A 22,191-nucleotide genomic window follows, 5' to 3' on the forward strand; every position below is an offset into this window, starting at 1 on the left:
TGGATCAGCCCTTCTAATGTTTTCGGAAACTCTCTGCAAGCTCAGGAACAAAAACATGCTTTCCTGGGTCACGTGACAGGAGAAGCACCGGCAGCCCTGGGGCAGGGGCCCCCGTGGGGGCGGGAGGTGTAGTTAGGCTCCCAGCACCCCCAGTGAGAAACTTCGTCAGAGGCTCCCTGCAGCCAGGCGGCCTCGGCGGTGATGCCCAGCTCTGGCTGAATCCCACGTCACTCTCTGGAGAAGAGAGCAGCGCCATCTAGAAGCTGCCACATTACACAGTGGACTCTGGCGTCCATCTGCACAGCCACGGATGAGAAACAAACTCAGCCCACGTTGGATCAGAGATGTCTATTTCCAAAGATAAAGAATCTCCAGAACCTAAACATTGAGTTCTTAAAGCGTTTACACTAAATGGTTGAGGAAAGTCGCTTTTCCCGAACACAGCAGCTCTGACCCCTGAGAAGGAGATCACAGTAAGGCTTGAAGTGTGTGAGGAGACGGGTCGAAAAGAACCGGCTCGGCAGTGCTGTGGCTGAGGCCTCGTGCCCGGGGCTGACCATGCCCGGGGGCACAGCCTGTAGGAGGGTCCCCAGCCACACAGATTGGAGTTTCTCACTCTCTATCCCCAGGTTGGAAAGGCCAGCTGTTTTCAGAACTAAACACCTTAGGAACGTCTTGGAAATAGTGTTAGAGCTTCTCCTTCTCTACCCAAAGACCCGTCTCTAGTAAGTACTGCCACCCAAAAACCTCCTGGCCCTGTGAGTTGGACCCAGAGTCGGCCCAGAGATTCTTCCCAGCACAGAGCCTGTCTGAGCGCTGCCCTGCCCTTCCTCCCCCCCGCCCCCCGCCCACCCCCATGCCCTGGCAGGCGGTTGCAGCCACTAACCTTGAGTCACATGTCCTGCAGCTTGGTCTTCCAGGCTGGGCGTGTCTCCAATGCCGGCTTCTTCAGCTGGTTTATGTGTCAGCGAATGAAGGAGGAGACAAAAGCACAGACAGTTATTGTGTGCTACAGACAAAGCTCTCTGCCTTTTCCGGTGTATTTCTGAAAACATTTTAAAACAGGCACCTCTTACAAGAACCAAGGGGCTGTGCCCCCAGCTCGCTGAGAATGTTACTGCTGGGGGTGTCGATGACAGTGGCTCATCACACAAACCCCACACACCTGCCAGGCACTGAGCTCCAGTAGGAAGGACCTGCCCCACGGTGGGCCCAGGGTCCTCAGTGCCCCGTGTGACAGAGAGGCACAGGGTGGGCGAGGGGTCAGAGGAGCAGGGAAGGACAAGGCATGGGCTATGGACTCAGGCTGGGATTTGCGTCCAGGTGCCATGGTTTCCTTCACCTCTCTGAGCCTCCACTCCCCCAGCTGGAGCCCAAGGTGACACGCTGGTTGGCCCTGCAGGAGAGTGGTGAGGAAGAACGGGAGAACTTGGGTGAACGTGTTTAGCGAAGCGCCTGGCATATGGTAGGTGGCCTAAAGCTGTTGGTTTGGTTTCTCCCAACTACGGGGCAAGTCCTTAATCGCATGCCCAGAACAGGCGCTGCTGGTTAGAGGGGCCAGCAGTGTCAGTGGGTCGCTTCTGGGGTGTCCGGGGCTCCTGCTTTGGGAACCACAGCTCACCCCAAACACAGAAGACTGAGAAAAGCTCCTGACTACCTCCTCAATGGCACCAAGATCAATAAGCTTCAAAACAACGCCAGTTCTGGCACCGTCCTAAACCAGGACACCACCACCGGACAAGGAATAAAACGTCCAGAAGGAAGAGTGTGTAAGGCCAGTTAGCCATACGTTCACAGGCATCGGCCTCGTGACCCCAAGGACATGACCCCAGGGACAGAGGGGTCACCACCCCTGAGAAAGTCTGGGAGTTGTTGGCTGGGCCACCGGTCTTTTCTCCCAGACGTGTGATGACTCAGTTTCTATGCCTCAGACAGATGACAAGCTGCCACACAAGCCAGTGCGGGCCACGTGGGGTGCATGGAAGAGGGAGAAGAAAGACTCCCCGGGTCCCTGGGCTGCTCTGCGATGGGCTGTGAACACCCAACCCACTGGCTGTCCCAGGGCAGCTGGGGTAAGAGGGGCAGGGGCCAGTTTGCAGGCATGACCACCCTCTGGGCCCCTTGGGCCGCGCTGCCCGTGAGTCTACCAGTGACGGCTGCACGTCACTGGGCAGTGCCGCCCGGGAGGCACAGCAGCAAGCACAGGTTCGGTCCGAGTCTCTGACAAGGGTAAGAAAGGAAGCTCCCAGCGGAGGCCAGCCCAGCTAAGGGGCACAGAGTCCTGGAGACAGAAAACAGGGGGGCATGCCAGGATGACGTCACTGTGTGGCTCTGGGGAGTCGGCAGCTTTCAGTTGCTGGTGTGACATCCTGGCCCTGGCACAAGTCAGAAATCGGAAGGTGCCCATAACTTGGAGAAGTCGGGGGAGGGGGAGGCTGTGTGATGGGGCTGGGCTGTCACATCGTGGCCTCTCTACATCCTGGAGGTCCCCAGAGGCAGGGGCTCCTGCCCCAGCATGGCAGGGATTCCTGCAGTGTGACAGCCATGCCACACCCCCAGTGGGTTTCAGTGGATTTCACATGAGACGTTTTCACTGGGACACCAAGACACAGGAATGGACCATGCCCAATCGAGGCATGCAACTAAGGTGCACGATGGTCCAAGTCACCAGCTGAGAGAGGGTCCCCCGACTCTGACACCTCCCACCTCACTGAGGAGGTAAGGGCTGGAGAGGATGGAGAGGAAAGTATTTTTGCAGAGCATTTTTGGATGTAGCCACCCTGCATCCCGGTCCCAGTGAAAGGGGTTCAAGGCATCACTGGAGACCCTCAGCCGTGTCCTCTATGGTTAGCAACGCGGCGGACTGCGGTCAGAACCCTACCCTGGAAAACCAGAGGGGGAGAGAGGCTGACCCTGCTTTGGTGGGGGAGCAAAGGAGCGTGGTGGTGGCCCTGCTATCAGTCTGGGCTACAAAGAATGTTCTGACTTGGACGCAGGCAGTGACAGTGTGGGGACGCTTGGCACCACACCCAGTAGGACACCATCAGAGACAAGCAGAGGTGAGGCTGGAGGCGGATCTTCAGCCCCTGAGCAGCAGAGGAGAGAGGAAGTATCTGCCTGAATCAAGTGCATCAGGGGGCATAATGGGTGGGAGTGGCCTGGGAGAATTCAAAAGAGGCCCACAGAGAGAAAGGGTCGGCTAAATACTGCAGAGGGCGTGGAGGAGCAGCTGCCGGCTGCACCAGCCCAGTAAGAATCTCCCTGCCTCCCCATCCTCCCCCTCCCCAGCCCTGAGGGGAGAGGCTGCAACCCTGCAGGAGCCTTGACCTTTAGGCGGTGTAGACACTCTAATCAGCAATTGCAGATTGTGTTTTGTGACTAAGGCGACTGATGTCCTGTGATTACCCAGGAGGGGTAGGAAGGGGGTTCCAGTTTTTACCCTGGGCAGGGGAAGAGCCTCCACCAGATAAATTGCAAGGGACAAAAACCAAGTGACCCATGAGTTGTTCCTTGGCCTTCAAACGATCTTTACTGTCAAGAATGAAGCATGTCAGGCTTTGAGAACATTTCCTTCCACCCATCATCTCACAGGACGAACTTGCAAAGCCAAAACTGCTCTGCAGGGCGGATGGTGCTGCTCGGCCCCCAACAGGCGTCCTCAGCACACGGGGCCCAGAGAAAGGCTGTGGCTTCCCACGTGAGCCCCGTCTTTGGAAGGAAGGACAGTCGTGCCTGGGGACATTTCCCCACTCTCCACTGCTGGTGAAGTCCTGCCCGGAATTCCTGTGCATTGCTTGCGGGGCACCCTCCAGTCACCAGGCCACGGCAGGGACATGAGGGAAAATGAAAGCAGGAACTCCAGGCTGTGCTAGCCACTTCCGCAGGGCCCGGGCAGCTGTCAGGTGACTCTGGTGGCCCCGTGTCCAGGGCTATTTCTGGTCGGTGCCTAGATGTCTGAGCCATCCCCTATCATCCGTGTCCTGTCTAGGACAGCCTTGTCATGCCTGTTCTATGCGGATATGTTTGAAAAGGTAGTCGCAGGACTGGGTGCTGGATTGCATCACTGACTCCTCAGGGCTTGTCCACTTTAAGAAGATCCTCCAAAGGTGGGGGTCAGCCTTCTGGACCCTGCTGCACACTCGGTGCTCCTGGCGGCAAACCGCTCCCTGGGAGGTGACCTGGTCACCAGACAGAGTCTGAGCAAGAGGGTGGACTGACCTCAGGGGTGGAGGCAGGATCTGCCACCAGCCTGCCTCAGAGAACCCCGCGGAGCTGATGTACTGAAGAAATGGGAAAGGAGAAGCTTAGAAGAAATCCAGAAGGTGCCCCGTCCCCTGGGAGGCCGGCAGGCAGCCATGGAAGCAACAGGACGTCAAGGCATCAAGCTCAGAACAGCCCAAGAGTCCCAGAAGCCGGTGTCTGCCCACATTCCTGCCTCCCTTGGAGATGAGCGGGACCCCACGCACACGCTTTCCTCCAGGGGGTCAGCCGAGCGCCCAGCCCTGGGGTCACCCTCACCTGTGGTTCCTTCTGGGATCTCCTTGTGGGGCCGAGTGGCTGCCTGCTCGCCGGGGGCGCCCTCATCCACTAAGGGCGCTGTCACATCTGGAAAGCACTGAAAATCACCTTTGGGAGGTCGGGGACGAGCCGTGCCAAGTCCCTCACCTTGCTTCGTGGGTGGGAGCGGGGCGGGGAGGGGAGGCAGGAGGGAACTCAGCCACATGCACAACAGCCACGCCACGAAGCACGCCCAGAGCCACCCTGCCTGGTGCCTCCCCGGGAAGCACATTAACATTCTGCTGCGGTGGCAGCAGCCCATGAGACGCCCAGGCCATTTGCCAGGAAAGCCAGGGACAGCCCCCACGTAAACACGGCAGCGGCAGCGAGAGAGGCTGCTGGGATGGTCCCGGGGCTATTTAAAGAAGACATGTTGAAATCGGATGACTGTTCACAGATGTTTGACCCTCAAGGCGGTGCAGGAGGGGAGCGGGGACGCAGGCAGGCAGGCAGCAACTCTGGGGACAGGGACCACGGCTTTGCTATGAGGCTTTGGGCAAGTCCCTTGTCTTTGGGTCGCGGTTTCGTCTTTGGCAAAGTGGGAGTATCGTCTCCAGGTGACCTCCGAGGTTTCCTCCAGCTTGCCCTGTCCCCTTGAGCCCGTGACACATGGTTGAGAAGCACAGAGTCCCCTCCCTGGGTGGCGATGAGCAGGCCCGGGGCCGTCCAGGGTCAGGTGCCTGACCACTGGCTGCAGACGGGCCCGCCTCCAGGGCAGAGACCAGAGGTGAAGATCAGCTACCAGGAGCTGCTGCCGGCCTCTCATCAGCAGGAGCGCTTCCAAACGGCATTCGTCCCCGAGCCTCGCCCTGGCACACGCCCAGACATTCTGGGCAAACATGCGGGGCTGTCAGTGCTGAAAGGTTTCCAGGGGCCTGCGTCAGTTTAGACAAAGGGAGTCCATGTTAACGATGGTCTCGGGGCAGGCGGGGCGGCCCGGCCCAGCAGGGCCCCGCCCTGAGGGGTGGGAGCTGAAGCTCTGGTGACCCGCACACGCACAGGGCCCGGAGTGCAGTGGGGCTTGGTTGGAAGCGTCTTCCAGAATACCGCTGCCAGAACGCTGAGGGCCCTGATTTGGACGGCTGGCCTGGATCCTGGCACGGGTGTTTCAGGGCTTCCCAGGGGCAGCAGGCGACTCGCACAGCTGTCCTATGAGACCAGGAGGATGTGTCTTGCATCACTGGCTCTAAGGAGCGTGAAGAGCACCTGGCCTGGTGTTCTCTTCACCAGGCTGAGCACCTTGGGGTGGGGAAGGGCCACGCCCACTATCTCCTCCACAGAAGCACCTTCATGCCAAGCAGCTGGCAGGCACCTGACAACCACTTTCTGAATTCACCCAAAGGTGGACGCTTGGGGAGGTGCTGGGGCCAGGCTCTCACCCTGTGTGGGACACAGCAGCTGAAGTGACGGGCAGGGCTCAGAGGAGTGCAGGGAACAGAGCCTTGGCCGGCTTGGGCAGGATGGGGAGATGGAGGTGCAGACGCTACAGACTCGTTGCTGGAAAGCTGTTCTCAATTCCCTTCTCTCTTGGTTTCGCCTAGTGAAGAGGCTGAGAAGCCAAGTGCTTGTTGTCCCAGTCTCCAGGGGTGGCCAGGAGACCCAGTTCTGACAAATGAGACCCAAGTGGAAGTTGGCCAGGTGGGGCTTGCAGGGAAACTCTTGCTTTCTTAATTAAAAGAGAATACTTTTGGTTTGAGAGAATACTTTTGGTTGAAAGAAAATACTTTCTTTCTGCTTTGGAGGCAAATGTGATGCCTGGAAGTGCAGCAACCATCTTGTAACCATGAGGCAATAATGCAACCATTAAAGATGGCAGAAGAAGAAGACAGAACAGCATCGATGACACCAGCGACTGCCCAAGACCAGAAGCGTTATCATGTGAGACAACTACACCTCTTCACATACACGCGTGTGCCACAGTTAGCTGAGTTTTCCTGTACCTGCAATCAAACTCAGTCTTGACTGACGTAGATGGGAAGCAAGAGAAGGTGGCCAAAATCAGGACCAAGGAGCACTTCAGAAAATACGTGAGGATCTTTATAATAACCTAGATACCAAATGTCTAGAAGGAACAGGCTGGAAGATGGGCTGAAACTAACACAGTGGCCAAGGTCCAGAGGCCCAGGCCAAGCCCAGTGCTCAAAATATGAAGGATACTAATCCAAGACCAGTGCCAAAGTGTGAGCTTGAGACATGCATTGACCTGCTGCCTTCCTCAGCCACATAGCTGCTCTGGGACCGGGTGGCTCGAGGAAGAGTGAGGTGGGTGGGGGCTGCGGGAGGAGTTGAAGGAGGAAAGCCCAAGTGGGGCAGGGGCTTTGGGGAGGTGTGCCTGGGCCCTGCTTTGCCACAGATCCCAGCCTCTCCACGTGTGGCTGCCTCAAAGCACACACACGATGACAGCGCCCACACCAGCCCCAGCGAGCAAGGCATCTAAGCGGGGCGTGGCTCCCCCCAAATTCCTGAGCCAAGCCTGAGCCATCCATCCTGCAAAGCATTGAGTGAGCGTATCTCTCAGCCAGAGGGTCAGGCAGCAGCAAAGGCAGCCAGGAAGGGGCACATAGGGCTCCAAGCACGGCTAGGCTACACGCAGGCCGGCGCAGGGGCGGGGCTGGCTGAGTGCAGAGACGGGCAGGAGGAGGCCCCACCTTCAGCTGTCGGGGTGCTCTTGGCATCAGAGGTTTCAGAGCCTGGTTCCTCAGATCCGTCATCGGCGGGGGTCTGCAGGGGAGATTCTGGAACATACACAGTGAGCCCCTCAGAATGGCTGTCTCTCCCCACCCCCTTTTCACCTCAGGGGGAACTCAGGAGCAGGGTCTTTTGGAGCCAAAAATCAGTCAGCGTGGAACCCAGATGGATGGAAGGTGGCCGCGTGATACAACCACAAAGGGACCAGTCCCACCCCCCAACACGGCTGTGCCCCACACCAGGGTCATCAGGCAGAGACACGGGTGAGGAGTAGATGTCCTTGGAGAGGGAAGGCGGTGTCTGTTAGTCAGCCTGTGGTTCCAGTCGAGGCGAGGCCCTCACGCCGACGAGCGGCAGCAGATACCAGAGACCCAAGCCACGTAAACCGGGGCCCTTGTATTTCCTTACTGGAGGGGCGCATGGGGATCACTGCCTACCGTTAATCAATGACAAGCCTGGAAAACGCTCAGAGATACGACTCCTTCCTCTGAGAAGGAATTAGCTTAGGACGGACGCAGTGCCTACGTCTAACTGGACAGTGGGTGTCTGGACCCACCACGCTCCTTTCATGGAAGGGTCTCTGGCCACCCATCAACCAGCCTTGAGTGGCCCCTGAAATACCAGCCATAGTTATTCCTAAGAAAACCGTCCTTTCGGAGTCTGAAGCCACGGAAGCTCTGGCGCACTCTGTAAAAGCCGCCCCACCTGGGGTGCAGGCAGCCTTGGAGTCAGTTTCATGATGCGGGGGGAGGGGGGGGTGCTGCTTCCGGGCAGGAAACAGAACCTCGAGATGAAGAAAGGCAACTGGTGTTCGAGTGCGCTGTGAGATCAGACACCCCGCGCAGGCGTTGGGAACGCGGTCCCTGCACACCCAGCCCTGGCCACGCCCGTCCAGCCAGAGAAGGGCTAATTCTAAAGAGCTCCCAGCACACACAGCTCCCTGGGCCTGGAGTCTGCAAACACCTGCACACCGCCTCAGACAGGCTCCAGGCAGTGATGAGGAAGCCTCGTGCGGACCCACCAGCCTCGGCGGCCAGGGCTCAGGCACACAGGGGCATGCTGGGCCGCAGCACACGGGCCCCGACACCTGCCGCCCAGCCTGCCCCCAGCCTGCAGTCCTTATCATTAGCATTATCCTTGTTAAACTCCTTGGAGGTCGAAAGGAAGGAGAGGAAGCTTCTTCGGAATGTGTTATCTAGAAGGTATAGCAAGTGAGCCCACTCACACCTTTTAATTCATAGGATGTGTGTTTTAGCAGCTAACCAGCTTTCACCCTTGGCAGCTCTCTGACTGCACCCAGTCCTGTCCCAGCTTTCAGCATCCACTGAGACACCCTCTGTTCTCATATTTTACAGGTGGCTCCTTGTCATTATTCAAACTAGTCTCTGTCACTTATCCAAAATGTTGCTAGTACAGTGACACCTTCTGCTGAGTGATACCCCTCCCCGCATAAAAACAACACGTTCGAAATCCTTAGCAGCAGGAACAAATTCGATGAGAACGATGAAAGCCTTTTAGGTATTACTTGCTTTCTTGGCAAGTATATGCTTTGGGTGCGCAAACGACCTTCACATGCTTTCCTTTCCTAGTAGCGACAGAAAGGTCAGCAACGTAGAACCGCACCGAAGCGGACCTTCGAACGACACGGTTTGCACTGTGTGGGTCCACTCGTGTGAGGGTTTTCCCAGTAAACACCGTAAACGCATTTCTCTCCCTTAGGATTTCTTAATAACATTTTATTTTCTCTAGCTTACTTTATGGAATGAATCAAATACATATAACATACACAGTATGTGTTAATTGGCTGCTTCTGTTATCGGTAAGGCTTATGGGCAACAGTAGGTGAGGTTTTTAGGGGGTCAAAGTTACACATGTATTTCTGACGATGCCAGGGGTTGGCGCCCCTCATCCCCACGTTGATCCAGGGTCAGCTGTATGCATCATACGTCCGTTTTAGCGCAGAACTTCTGCTCACGTTGTACGTGAAAGAAGGGAGTAGTTTCAACGAACATGCTTTAGGCAACTCTGAGACACAACATAGTAAGCTGGTTCTTACTGTGCACATTGAATTTAGATTTCCCCTCAAAAAGGAAGACTGATGAAAACCACTTTTCCTTCTGGACTTTCAAACGAACGAGCTTTTGTTTGAGAGCAGTTTCGGGTTCACAGCAGAACTGTGAAGACAGCATGGGGAGTGAACCGTCATACCCGCCTTCCCCGACTGTTCACACCCTTCGTTACTGTGGTGCATTGGTTGCAACATCATCTGTATTTCTGACTTCGTTTTTAAACCAGACAACCCAAATAGGGCTCCATGTTTCACCGGCAGAATTGACTTGGGGCCGAACTCAGTATGTTGTGATTCTAAGTTGGGTTCCATCCATGAACGTTTAATAAAGAGTTTAATGACTGAAGTTCTATGGGGACCTGACAGAAAGAGGGATGGGAGGCATGTGGGGGGACCTGTGGGCCCACGTCCTCAGATGAGCCACCCCCCCTCCCCAACTGCTGCCCTTGAGGGAGGAGCTGAAACTTACCAGCTCAGGCTGGAGCCGGCTGTGGCTGGGGGAGGTCAGAATGCACATTTCTTGTTGCCATGACACCAGGCAGGGAGTTCTAGGCCTGCTGGAGGCCTGCTGGGAATTCTGCTCCTGGCAACTCCCCTCTTGCCGAGCTTCTGGCTGGACAGCCTCTGTGCCCCCGGGGGAAATCATGCCCACTCTTCCTCCACCTCCTCCAGCTTGGAGCCCACTTGTCTAAGTTCCAAGCTCCTCTGACTCCCTGTGTTCCTGCCTCAACACTTCCAGAGACGCCAGTCTTTGAAACTGTGTTCCTGCACCCAAGGCACCTGCCTCCTCCAGGGAACCCTCCTGGATACATAGATGTACCTTGAAAAGGTCCTTTCCCACCTTGGAGCTGCACAACTCCCATTCTTTATCCCACACCCCAGGCTGCAAAGTGTGTTTTATAATTATTTTTAGCATTAAAAGAGAAAGTAGACTGTTTGCCATTTTGTCTCCTTGGGAATGAGCCTGGGGGTCAGGGACAGAGTCCTTCTCCTGCAGAGGCCAGCTTGGTGCTCCTGGTGGGAACCAGGGGCCGCCGCTTGGAGAACAGAGGGCTGTAAGCTCCCCCCACTCGATGGTCAGACAGAGCGATGAATACTGTCTTCCTTCGCAGGGGGAGAGGAGGAGGCCAAGCCAATCTGGCCAAAAGACAGTATTTTAGATTATTGAGAAGCTGATGCAATTTGTTAATGTGGGTGCAGTAGGAATCCCAGAGCTAACTAGCCTGCTGAGCAGGGCCCCGACAGGCCTGTGAGGAAGAGATAAGGAGAACGTGTGTGGCCATGCGTTTCACATGCGGATGCACTCTGGTTTATAGGCGAACAGGTGTGGCTAAAGACTTGCAGGAGCACCCCATGCTAACCAGACCGACCAGCCCCTGCAGACTTTGTCACGCTGCATGCACTCACGTGGCAAACTGTCCTTTGGAAAGGTACAGTTTCAAATGGCCTCACATTTCAAGTTCTCTTGGCCCATTCAAATGATGAGGCTTCTCTCTATCAATAATCTAACCCAGTAAAGTATTAAAACTCTTTTAAAAATCTGGCTGCAAAGCCTTGCTGCCAGCCTTTTCAGAAGCAACCGGGCTGGCTGTGGCTCCCAAGGCCCCAGGCCTGCTGTGCAGGGTTGCGCACTCACCTTTCAGGCCGTGGTCTGTGTCACCCCCGTGGTCTTGCAGCAGGGTGTAGCCGCCCTGAGAGGGGAGATCCTTCCTGTCCCCCAGCCCGTAGGTCCCAGCATGATCTTCCATCATGTTGAACTCCTGGCGGGGCTCGGCCATCCTGGTTGAAGGCCCACCTGGGGAAGTGAGATGGGAGGTTGAGGCTGGGATGCTGAGATGAGGACAAGTGCTTGGCGGGGGGTGGGTGGGAGGCAGGGGGAGTGAGGTGCCACCTCCTCGGCTGATGGCAGACATACCTCCACGTCTCCACTTCCCACCCCAGCTACCAGATGTCCAGCCTCGTCCCAAACTCTGCATCCCTGCCAAAGTGTTGTTTACATGCGTGCGCACTTTGAATCCACCAACATCACGTTAGTTTGTATTCAGAACCACCAGATGGGCAGGTTTGGCGGGTCTGACCTGTTATGCTCAGCACTCTTTCCACTTCATTAAGGAGAGACTGCTGCTGACTAGGGGTTTGATGGCTTTTTTCAATGCAGAGGGCAGGGGCACCCAGGAGAGGGCAGGCACCAGCGGGCACTCCAGGTGAGGTAAACGGGGCGCAGGGAGGCACGGGCTGTTTGAGCGCATGTCACTAACTGCACAGCAGAACCGCCTCCTGACCGGTGTCCTGATGACCCCAGCTCTGAGTTGGGCAGCGCCCTGGAGGTCAGGGCTGTGGCCTCCACTCGCCTCACTGGCTCCTAGCAGGACCTCAGCTGTGCGTTCTGAGGGCGGGCAGAGAAGTCCCTAACAGGGCCCAGAGTGGGTGTGAGGCTGGGGAGCCGAGTCAGGGCCCAGCCCAGATGCAGCTGCAGCTCCGCAGAGCCCAGCAGAAATGGTATTGACTCGTACTTTGTTCTCATCTTTACGGAGAACATTTCTTTATTTTAAAAGTAACTCATAATTTTGAATTTCTGGACTTTTGTGTATGCCACTTTGCTCTGGTTCACTCATGCCTCTTTGAATTATTCCATTATTTTTCATTTGCTTAAAAGATTTTATTTATTTATTTTTAGAGAGAGGGGCAGGGAGGGAGAAAGAGAGGGAGAGAAACATCGATGTGAGAGAGAAACATTGATCAGTTGCCTCTCCAATGCGTCCAGACCGGGACCAAATCCGCAACCCAGGCATTTGCCCTGACTGGGAATCAAACCAGTGACCTTTCAGTTTGCAGGCTGTTGCTCAATCCCCTGAGCCACACCAGCCAGGGCCATTTAACGAACTTTTCTCAGTGGCACACAGGAGCGGCCTTAGTGGGTCAGTTGTTGAGGGAGGAGCTGATAACACATACCGGAGTGGGCAGGGCCTTTCTCCTTCTTCCCTTCGCAGGCATCTAGCCCTCTCGCTTCGGTGATCAATTAATAATGTCTCTGTGGGTGAGGCGTGGAGGGCACACCTGATATCATTCGTTCTCTACGTGAGTTAGCAGTGGCAGAATGTTTTAAAATCTGCAGTTTCGTTTCTGCAGGTGTTGGGCAACTCATATAAATGGTGAACTACAAGGCAGATGGTGCACCTGGGGCAGACCCTCCACATAACTCTTCCGAGACTGACGTTGTTGGTGGGACTCCTGGCTTCTGGCACTGTGTTTATGAGGTCTGTCCAGAAAAAGTCCAGCCATTGCTAATAAATGAGAATGGTTTGTGTGACATCGATGCCACCTGGCAGCCAAGGACAGTGAACTGGAATGCTCATGTGTAAACAGTGATGATTTCACTGCACTAGTCAGTGGGGGTGGAGGTGCCCTTGAGAGAGCATGTGTACTGTGTGGCTGTCACATTCAAAATGACTGAGCGAGTAGAGCAATGAATCTGCATCAAATTTTTCATTAAGCTTGAACATTCCTCCACGGAAACTATTCAGATGATCCAGAAGGCCACAGCTATGGCAGCTGGTGACTGGCAGCTTCATCACAACAACGTGCCTCCTCATCTGTCTCATGCAGAGGTTTTTGTGGGAAACATCAAATGACCCAGGTGATGTAGCCCTCCTACAGCCCAGATTGGGCACCCTGCAACTTCCGGCTTTTCCCAAGGCTAAAATTACCTTTGAAAGGAAAGAGATTGCAGACCATTGATGAAATTCAGGAAAATATGATGGGGCACCTATTGACGATTGGGGGAGCTGTGTGAGGTCCCAAGGTAGTTGACTTTGAAGGGGACTGAGGTGTCATGGACCTAGGTACAATGTTTCTGGTATCTTGTATCTTCTTCAATAAATGTCTCAGTTTTTCATATTACATGGCTGGGTACCATCTGGACAGACCTCATATACCAGCTGGCCACTGGCATGGCCGTGTCCAGCTCCGTTCCTCTCCCTCCTAGGCAGGCACGCTCGTGCAGGTGCCTGAGCTCTCTTCTCCATCCATGACGTAGAATAAGATGCTGGCAAGATGTGGTATGGTCTAGGAAGGTTTTGAGAATGAGGTCAGCAAGACCTCTGCTGGGTGAAGCAGCTCCTCCTCAGGAGAAGGGGCAGCCGTTCATTCTGACGGAGGCCCTTGACCCCCAGAGGGCTGCTGGGAAAGGCATGAGACCGAGCCTCCCCAAACCTGTGACTTCTCCCCGAGAACGAGCAGGACTTTGTTTTGGGAAGATGAAAGTCCCCATTCATCCCTTGAGTTTGTGATATTTAAGGTGGTAATATTCTCTACCCTTAGATATGCTGACGGTCTATTTCCCTTAGAAAGCCCCCAAGTCAGAGGAACCCTGCTTCTGAGAGGCTCTAGTTCCATAACCCGAGAACTCGGCTGCCGCTCCCCACCCAGCCCTACGCCTTCCTCGCGGCTTCCTGGTGCAGCCTCTCCCGGGGAGTCCTGGGTTCACCACTGCCCAGCTGTTCGTCCCGGGGCCTGGTGCACAGGCCGCCTCATCTGGCTGACTCACCACGAGCCCCACCCTGGGGGGGTGGAATTGGCCCAGGAGCTTGAGGCTTCCCAAACTTGCTGGAAACGTTACACCTGGCCCAGGTGAGGTGGGCCAGCCAATGCAGATAAGATGTTTAAAGAATCCCGTGGTATTGTCTTGAGATTTGGTTGATCCCTTTCAAGGGCCAAGTTTGCCCTCCTGGAACATGGCAGATGAAGGTGTGTAGGCAGAAATCTGATGTGTTGGCTTCCGCTTTCACACAACACCCGCTGACTGCCCGTGCCGCTCGGTCCAGGCCTCGGTGCTCATTGTGATGGCGGAGTGAGCTCTCGTTTTGTGAATAGCATTAACCCCCTCTCCTACTCCTGACAGTGTCTCCGGTTGGCTGCCTTTTATTTTGGTTTCTTACAGCTTCTGACTGACAGGTTTTAATTTTTATATAGTCAAATCTATTTTCTTTTGTGACTTATTTCATTGCTCTATAATACATAAAGATCATGGCCCTGGCTGGTGTGGCTCTGTGGACTGAGCGCTAACCTGTGAAGTGAAAGGTCCCCAGTTCGATTCCCAGCCAGGGCACATGCCTGGGTTGTGGGTTTGGTCCCGGTTGGGACGCATGGGAGAGGCAACTGATCCATGTATCTGTCATACACTGATGTCTCTCTCTTTCTCCCTCCCTTCCCCTCTCTCTAAAAGTAAATAAGCAAAACCTTTAATAAAAAAAGATAATACTTTCTTCTATTTTTAGTGATCTAATTCTTTGTACTTAGTTTAGCTGCAGCAGGAAAGCGGACATCGACAGGCACACGCGTGAGTGAGCACGGATGGCTGCGCCCAATCAAACTTCATATGGACGCTGAGATTGGAAAGGCATGTCATTCTCACATGTCATGAAATATCATTTCTCTGTTTTTTTCCTCTATCATTTGAAAATGTCAAGGCCATTCTTAGCTCACGGCCAGACTTGGCCTGTGGGCCACAGCTTACGGATTCCTTCCTGCTTTCGGCTTTTCCAGTATTTCTTCTCCTCTCCTAACAGTACAAATAAATAGACAAATAAATAAAATAAATCTGTAATGTAAGTCTTAGCAAGAATTGTTGTGCATTTTAGTCACCAACTATATTCTCAGTGTGGCTTTTTGCATCTGATGCTGGGCTTTCTTCAGCTGCTTCTAGAGTTGTCCATAAGATTTCAAGTCAGAAGCAGTAGAACTAAGGGTCATTCCCGGGGCTTGAGGCAGCAGCCCATTGTTCTGGGGACGGGGACATGCATCCTGCTACAAGTCTTTCAGCTGCCAGGCCGCTCGTCCGGGCCCACGGGGCAGACAACAGGGTGGTGGGTCTCAGTGCCCTGGCTCCTAATGACCACCACCCCCCCCACACCAGCACCACCCCGCAGGGCTGGAGAGAGATGCATGGAGAGGAAGCTGAATGAATTACATGGGCTGCTGGAGAAATTAAATCATCCCTAAAAACACAGGCAGCTATTCACTCTGCAGAATAAATGAACTGTGTGCTTCTCCGGGGCCAACACTTTCCTCTGGGGAGAACAGTGGAACGCATGGGAAGAACTCCCCAAGCAGGGAGGCTCACACGCCGCCTGCTCCCGCCCGTCCCGGACAGCAGCGTCCTTAGGTTTATGGATCTCCTGAGTCAATGAGGCCGCAGGAAGTGTCTCTTCAGCTAGACTGGGCCGGGCCACCAGCCCCATGCTAATGTTTAAGGACCTACAGGCCATGTTGGGAAAGACAAGTTCATGTCTGGAGCATCCCTGAGCATCCACTTGACTTAAGCAGAAACCAGAGCCCAGAGGGAGGATGTCCTCAGAGAGCACAGTGAAGCCACTCTTCCTCTTAGTTGTAAGCCAAACACTGAGTGAGCCAGTTCCCTCGGGGTGGGACCTGTCCGAGTCACTTACTGCTGCAGCCCCAGGGCCTGGTACACAGTCGGTGCCACACAGCCCCTGTCAAAGGAGTTTGCTCTGTGTGGGCCCCTCACAGGCGGGTCACTGGACCCTCCCAGCAGTTCTGCGAGGTAGCTAGCTATCGTCATCATCATCAGCATAGATATTAAGATTGCCATTGGATAGATGAGGACTCTGGCAAGTGCCCTGCCCAAGGTCACACGGCCAACATGAGGCGATGCTAGGGTGCAAAGCCTACATCCTGATGGAGCACTCCGCTGCCCCTCATTGCCTGTTCTTCCAGCTGGATCATAAAATGTTCCCCAACTTGCTGTCCGGCACAGGTCAGGGTGTGGAAGGAGCATTGTCCGGGCTTCCCACCCTGAAGCTGTGTGACCGAGTCACTCCCCTCAACCTTCTTCATCCACAGAACGTCACTCGGTGACCTCCCTTCTTGCTGGGACGGTTTATTCTAAGTGGGCCCACTGGGCCTGTTTCCTCCGGCTCGGGAGCCCTGGTGGTGGAGGTCTCTAGCCCAGGCCTGGGCCAGGAGCCCTGGCATCTCAGCCTTCCTCCTTCCTTTCCCACCCCTCCCTGACCCCCACTGTCTTCCTCCTCAGGATCGAGGGCAGGACAGTTTCTCTGGAAGACCTGGACAAAGAGCATGTTAACCAACTGACTGCTGGCATGGCACACACCCTGGCCCTAAGCCTTTCATGCCAAGAGAACAGACCGAAAACACACAAATAAACTTGGCCTTGAGGTGGGTACACAGCCCAGATTAGACATGGTCATCACCTCCCCGATCCCTGTAATCTAAGAGAGACACACAGACGGGAAAATAAACACACCAAGATCTGTCTTCCTCTGTTTTCTTATTCTTCTAAAGCAACCAATCTCTCCCTTCCCTCCCCCTCCCCCCCCCGCCCCTATCTTTCTGGTTTCCCGCCTCCTGTTTCCCCAGGCAGTGACTAGAGGCAGCAGGGTGTGAGGTGGGGGAGACATTTTAGGAGAGGCACAAACGTTGAGTTAACCCTGGACACTAAAATAAGCCACTTCTTGGGGACTCTTGGAAAAGTACTGCCTCCTGACCAGAGAAAATGCATGCCAGAGGCTCCCGGAGTCTGTCCCAGTCATTTTGGAACTGGGTAAACCGAGGCCCCTGATGGGAAGGGGCCTGTGGAGTCGTTCTGGTGCCTTGTCCTACTACAGGGTCACCTCCCACCCCATCCCAGCGCTGTCTTGCCAAGGGTAGAGTGGTGGTGAGGCAAAGAAAGGGAGAGAAGTGTCCCCAGGGTTGGGAGGGACAGTGCAGGTGAAGATAAGAAAAGATAAGATAAAATGATAAGATAAGGGATGCGTAAAGGATTACATCTCCCCTGGCCGCGCTGCCCTCTGGGACACGGAGGCAGTTCTGACGCCCCGTCTGCACCCATGCAGGCCTCTGCCCCTGCCCAGCTCTGCGGGGCCTGTAGGTTTCATCTGACCCGGGGAGGTCTCTGTTTCCCGGAGGTGAAGACCAAGCAGCCTTCCTACGCCCACCACCACCCTTCCTGTTCCTCCTAATTTTCTCACCCACAGCACTGCATTTAGGTGGTGAGTGTCAGGTCCCGGGAAGCTCCCTGGGTAAGCCGGGGCAGCACTGGGCACCCTTTTTGGCAGTTTTGGAATGTCAATAGCATCTGTTCATTTGAGCCCTGACTGTGACTCTAAGCCAGTCCCAGGGGCTTCAGAAAGAGAGAACATCTCTGTAATGCAACAACCCCACAAGAGGGATTATCAGTCTCTTTTCTGGTTGAGGAAACAGGCTCAGAGAGGTTCAGCAACTTGCTGAGAGTCACACAACTAACGAGCAGCAGAGCAATTTCGAACTCTGATCTTTTGATGCTAAAACCCATCGCTATGCTACCATGTCACACCAGTGCCTTCCCAACAGAAAGGTAAACAAACGCAGCCCTTCTCCTCATCCAGGACCTGGTGAAACGACCCTGTCCCGGCTGGAGGTAGAGGTAAGGAAGAGCCCGCGGCGGGGGCAGGTTTTGCGCCCGTGCTCAGCCCTGGCTCAGCCCTGGTTCACCAAGCTCCAAGCCCGACGCACTGCTCCCGCACAGTTCACACTCCCCTGCAACCGGCGCCTTGTGGCTGAAACCAACGCATCGGCCACCCCACATCCATCTGCGGTGGCGTCAGCAGGTGGGCCGCTTCAGGGCCGAGCTGCAGCCCTCGCTAGGGGGCAGCAGACGCCCGGCCGGCTCGCTCGCTCGCTGCAGCCCAGCTGGCCCACACGCTTCTGGAGGGGGAGGGGGTGGGGGACGACCCGGGCAGCTGCTGTGCCGCCCGCGGTGACTCAGCGGAATCACCGCTAGTAGGCCCGGTGGCTCTGTCTAAAGGAGGCTCGCCCTTAGACCCCGTCAAGTTAAAAACCCAAACTGGAATGGAGGGTAGAGATACTGTACAACTTTGTGAAGCTGCTGAAAACACTGAATTGGGCGCATGGAAGGGTGAATTTGATGCCGTGTGACATTCCTCAGTAATGCCGTTATTAAAAACCAAACACCCTCAGTGCATCACTTTTAGATAGCTGAAGATTAAGTAGGGATAAATCTAGAATCCCAAAATAGTCTTAACCTGAATTTGTTCTCCAAGATGACCTGTGGCCCCTGCATCCAACCCTCTCTGCTCTGGCTCCTCTCCGTGCGCGGCACGGGCCTCACGGTGCGTGCGTGGGGGTGGGAAACAGGCTTCCTCCCAGTTATAGGAACTGAGCTTCAGGCATCTCCAGGTGTTAACTCATCTAATTCACATGACTGCCTCCACTGTTACGCACGCTTCTACAGGCGGGGAAACTGAGGCCCACGGAGCCTGGGTGAGTTGCTCGAGGTCGAACAGCGGGCATGTCAGGGATTCAGGTCTTGGGACCCAGGCAGCCTGGCATGGGAATCTGACCTCCGTAAGCCAACTGATACCACGATTAAATCAAGCAGTGACTGAAATACCAGTTTAGGAATATCTTTGAAAACTTTCCCTTTGTGTTTACATTCTGTTCTTTAATGCTTATGGTCCAACCTTTGTACTTTAAGATGTAAAGACGAGTGAAAGGGCAGGCGTAAGGTCTCCTGAGCTGAGGTGAAGTCCGGGGCCAAGGTCATCGGGAAATCCCTGTACTCAGGGAGCAGGGAGCCACGTTGTCCCGAAAGGAAGAGAAAGGGCCCTGGGGGCCTAAATCAACACCCTTGAGGCCGGGTCTCGGCAACTCTGGTGCTTCCGATGCTCTCCACTAACTGCGGTCCCCACTGAGAGCGTCTGAGGAGCTGCACTTCCTTTGGCCGCGTGTCTTCTCTCCTGCAGCGCACCTCCCCCCCCCCCCCCCCCCCCCCAGCCGGCACCCAGCACAGGGACGTCCTCGGTGATTCTGGCTGGAAGGAAGCACGGCAGACCTCAGAGGAGCTCTCAAGTGTGAGCTTGTGGTCATGTCACATCACATCACGGTGTACCACAGTGTTCAGGAACCACATCTGAATAATAGTAAGACCCAGATTTCAAGCAGAACTGCCAAATCAAGTGGAGAGAAGATAAAGGAGCCCACAGAGAGGGAAGATTTATGTTGAGGGGGAGAAGCTGGAGTAATCCTGGGCCTCCATCCAAACAGAACAATCGACAATGGTGAGGCAGGGTGGGTGGAGGCTGCTCTGGGGGAGGTGGTGCTCCGGGGCCCCCAGGACGGGCCAGCGGGTCGTGGCTGATGTCAGCGGGCAGTGCCCGTCATGGGAAAACTCCCAGACTGGGTCTGAGAGGACACTCTGGTTTGAAGCTTCAGGTTTCTGTTTTGATTTTCGCACCGAAGGCTTCTCTCCTGCTCTGTAACCGCTGGGGTGGCCGCATAGGTCTGAGGCATCTGTCAGGGGCAGAGCTCATGCTTGGGTGGCCTTTGTTTTCCCAAACTACAGCAGTTTCCCCTCGAACCCCCTTCCTGGTGAGTTTTTGGCGTTAGCCTCCAAGGAGGGCAGAGCTGTCACGTGACACAGGCGGGCTGCTGAGCCTCTGTCCCGCTCAGGGACCACCCATGTCCCTGGTCACCACGTTAATTCTGCCTGAGATCAATTCCTCGATCTCAGAGCACTAAATGGGTAAGGGGGAGTCTCTTCTGATGTCAAAGCCAAGGAAACAGAGAAAAAAATTGCTTTTCTTGGACAAACCACTCTTAATCCCGAGAAGGGGGTATATGTGGAGAGAATCTATTCTTTTAGAAAAGTGGTTCATACTCATTATTTAAAAATTAAATAGACAATGTGAAAGAGGAAAGCAAACTAGCCACTGTTAACATTTTAGGGACCTTCCTTGCAGACGCCTCTGCTATGCATGTAATTTTCCCTGAACCAGTTGTTCTGTAGCCTACTTAATTCACTTGATAACATGCTGCTATGAATCAGCTGTACCTTAATTTCTGGCTGATCTTCAGTGGATGTAATTTGTTGTGTCTCTGCCCTCCAGATAGAGCAGGCCGCAAATGGTCTACAGACCAACACACCATTACACTTAAACTGTGCTGGGGCGGGGGCGCTTACAGTGGTTTAGCCATCCACGATTTCCCCTTCATAGGAGTGAGTATTTCTGCAGCCCGACACTGTCTGCACGTTATATTGCATTTAATCCTCACAACAATCTACGTGAGGTAAGGAATGCCATTATCCCCACTTTATGCATTGACGCTGCTGCCCGGGCTGAGGGAGGACGCACAGGCCTTGAACTTGTAGTCCTCACCTTCAGCTGGACGCTGGGCGGGTCTTTGGACACCTCCGGCACCAAATCCTGAAGCCCTACCCTGAAGCCCTAATGTGCGAGGAGTCACCCCAACTACACCTTTGTGAGGTGCATGAGCATCTCAGTGCCATTATGCAGCAGGGAAACTGAGGGACAGAGAGGCAGAGGGACCTCACATGGGTGTCGAGATAGAGGCGGATTGTGGGGGGACAGAGTCTGGTGTTGGGTGATTTGCTGGCTAGCTTAGCCGAGAAATGGGGAGTCTTTTGTGAGGAAGTGCCAGAAATGGCTGTGGGCGGGCAGAGCGATGTCGGGGACATGAAGACACTGGATGGAGTGAAGAAACTATCTTGGGGGAAAAAAATTTCAGCACAACTTTGGAGCCAGGTATAATCCAGGTGTACAACTATCTGGATCAATTGACACTGACACATCAGAAATTTGAAACAGTGAGCAACAGAAAAATCAAATCCAAGGGCGCACATTTAGTGTCTGGGCCCCCAGAACATATTTCAGGAAAGTCCCAGGCAGCCTCTGTTCATTGCAAAATGTCCATTACCCAGTAGAAAGGCCTGGATAACATTTCTGTTCAGAAACAAAAATCACAGGCGCAGATGGACAGATAGGAGAAAGAGCAGATGAAAGTAAGAGCTGTCAAGCCTGGCTGGTATGGCTCAGTGGATTGAGCACTGGCCTGTGAACCACAGGGTTGCCAGTTCGATTCCCAGTCAGGACACATGCCTGGGTTGTGGGCCAGGTCCCCAGTAGGGGGTGTGTGAGAGAGGCAACTACATGTTGATGTTTCTCTCCCTTTTTTCCTCCCTCTTTTCCCCTCTCTCTCTTAAAAAAAAAAAAAGCCACCAGGAAAGAAGTAGGGAGAACTTAGACACTAACAGGAAGTGACATTCTACTTGGAACAGGCAGTTGTTTATTTTCTCCAGTTCTAGCTGGATACTCCGCTCGGTCCAGACATCTGATGATGAATGGGCCTCCTTAGTCAGACTCCTGCCTCAGCAGCACTGCAGGCGCTGGGAGGCCTCCCAGAGGCACCCTCGGGGCCCTTGCCAAAGAGCATTATGGGTTCTCAGGAGCACCTGCTCCTCCATCAGTCTGTTACTGGGCTGATTAATAGCACTTAGGCTGCTGCCTTCTTAAGGCACTTGGAGAAACCTGCACGGCCCACCCTCAGAGCAGGGGCTGGGGAGGCACCCTCCATGCTGCCCTCTCCGTCCTGGTTTGCTTCCCCTTGGAGCTGGGGCCCTCCCATGGAGCAGGGCCCCATGATCTGGAGAGGCCATGTCTGTGTCTCCCCCACGGGTGGCTGAGAGGCCACTCGCCCCCACTCCTTTTGTGGAGTGTGCCAAGTCCGGCCTTGTTAGTTGGATGAGTGGCCAGACTCCCTGAGCCCTTAGCTTCCAAGGTGTAGGTTTGGCTCCAAGTCTTCCTGAGGGACCCTTGTTCCTGGTCCAGATCGCCCCACGCATTTGGGCGGCAAGGATGCCTGGTGTGCAGTCAAAAGTCCTGAGGTCGATGCTTAGTGGGGACGGCTCACTAGCTGGTCAATGCTGGGCTAGTCCCTTGGATTGTCATTTGTAACATGGGTATGATGACACCTGCCTCACAGGGTGGCTGTGAGGGTCACTGAGAAATGCACGAGACAGCACTTTAGAGAACTTCAGTGTCCTA

At 54.7% G+C, this 22,191-nt stretch overlaps 1 protein-coding gene across 18 annotated transcripts in view; it reads right to left on the reverse strand.

Moving 5' to 3' along the window:
* The window catches only part of MAPT (microtubule associated protein tau), an 89,450-nt gene that overhangs the window by 33,566 nt on the left and 33,693 nt on the right, over positions 1–22,191 (reverse strand). For 3 of the 18 annotated variants that reach the window (XM_028520563.2, XM_028520561.2, XM_036033561.1), the window contains exons 2-5: positions 10,950–11,108; positions 7,206–7,292; positions 4,519–4,605; positions 887–952 (exon numbers count right to left, since the gene is read on the reverse strand). In XM_028520563.2, the coding sequence (XP_028376364.1) occupies positions 887–952; positions 4,519–4,605; positions 7,206–7,292; positions 10,950–11,091 (382 nt within the window). In that variant the 5' untranslated portion in view covers positions 11,092–11,108. Of the gene's footprint in view, positions 1–886; positions 953–4,518; positions 4,606–7,205; positions 7,293–10,949; positions 11,109–11,228; positions 11,333–22,191 lie in introns of those variants that run through there. The other 15 variants (XM_036033567.1, XM_036033564.1, XM_036033569.1 and 12 more) reach the window with 11 other exon arrangements.

Source organism: Phyllostomus discolor, chromosome 8 (genome assembly GCF_004126475.2).
Source record: "Phyllostomus discolor isolate MPI-MPIP mPhyDis1 chromosome 8, mPhyDis1.pri.v3, whole genome shotgun sequence".
Classification (NCBI taxonomy): Eukaryota; Metazoa; Chordata; class Mammalia; order Chiroptera; family Phyllostomidae; genus Phyllostomus; species Phyllostomus discolor.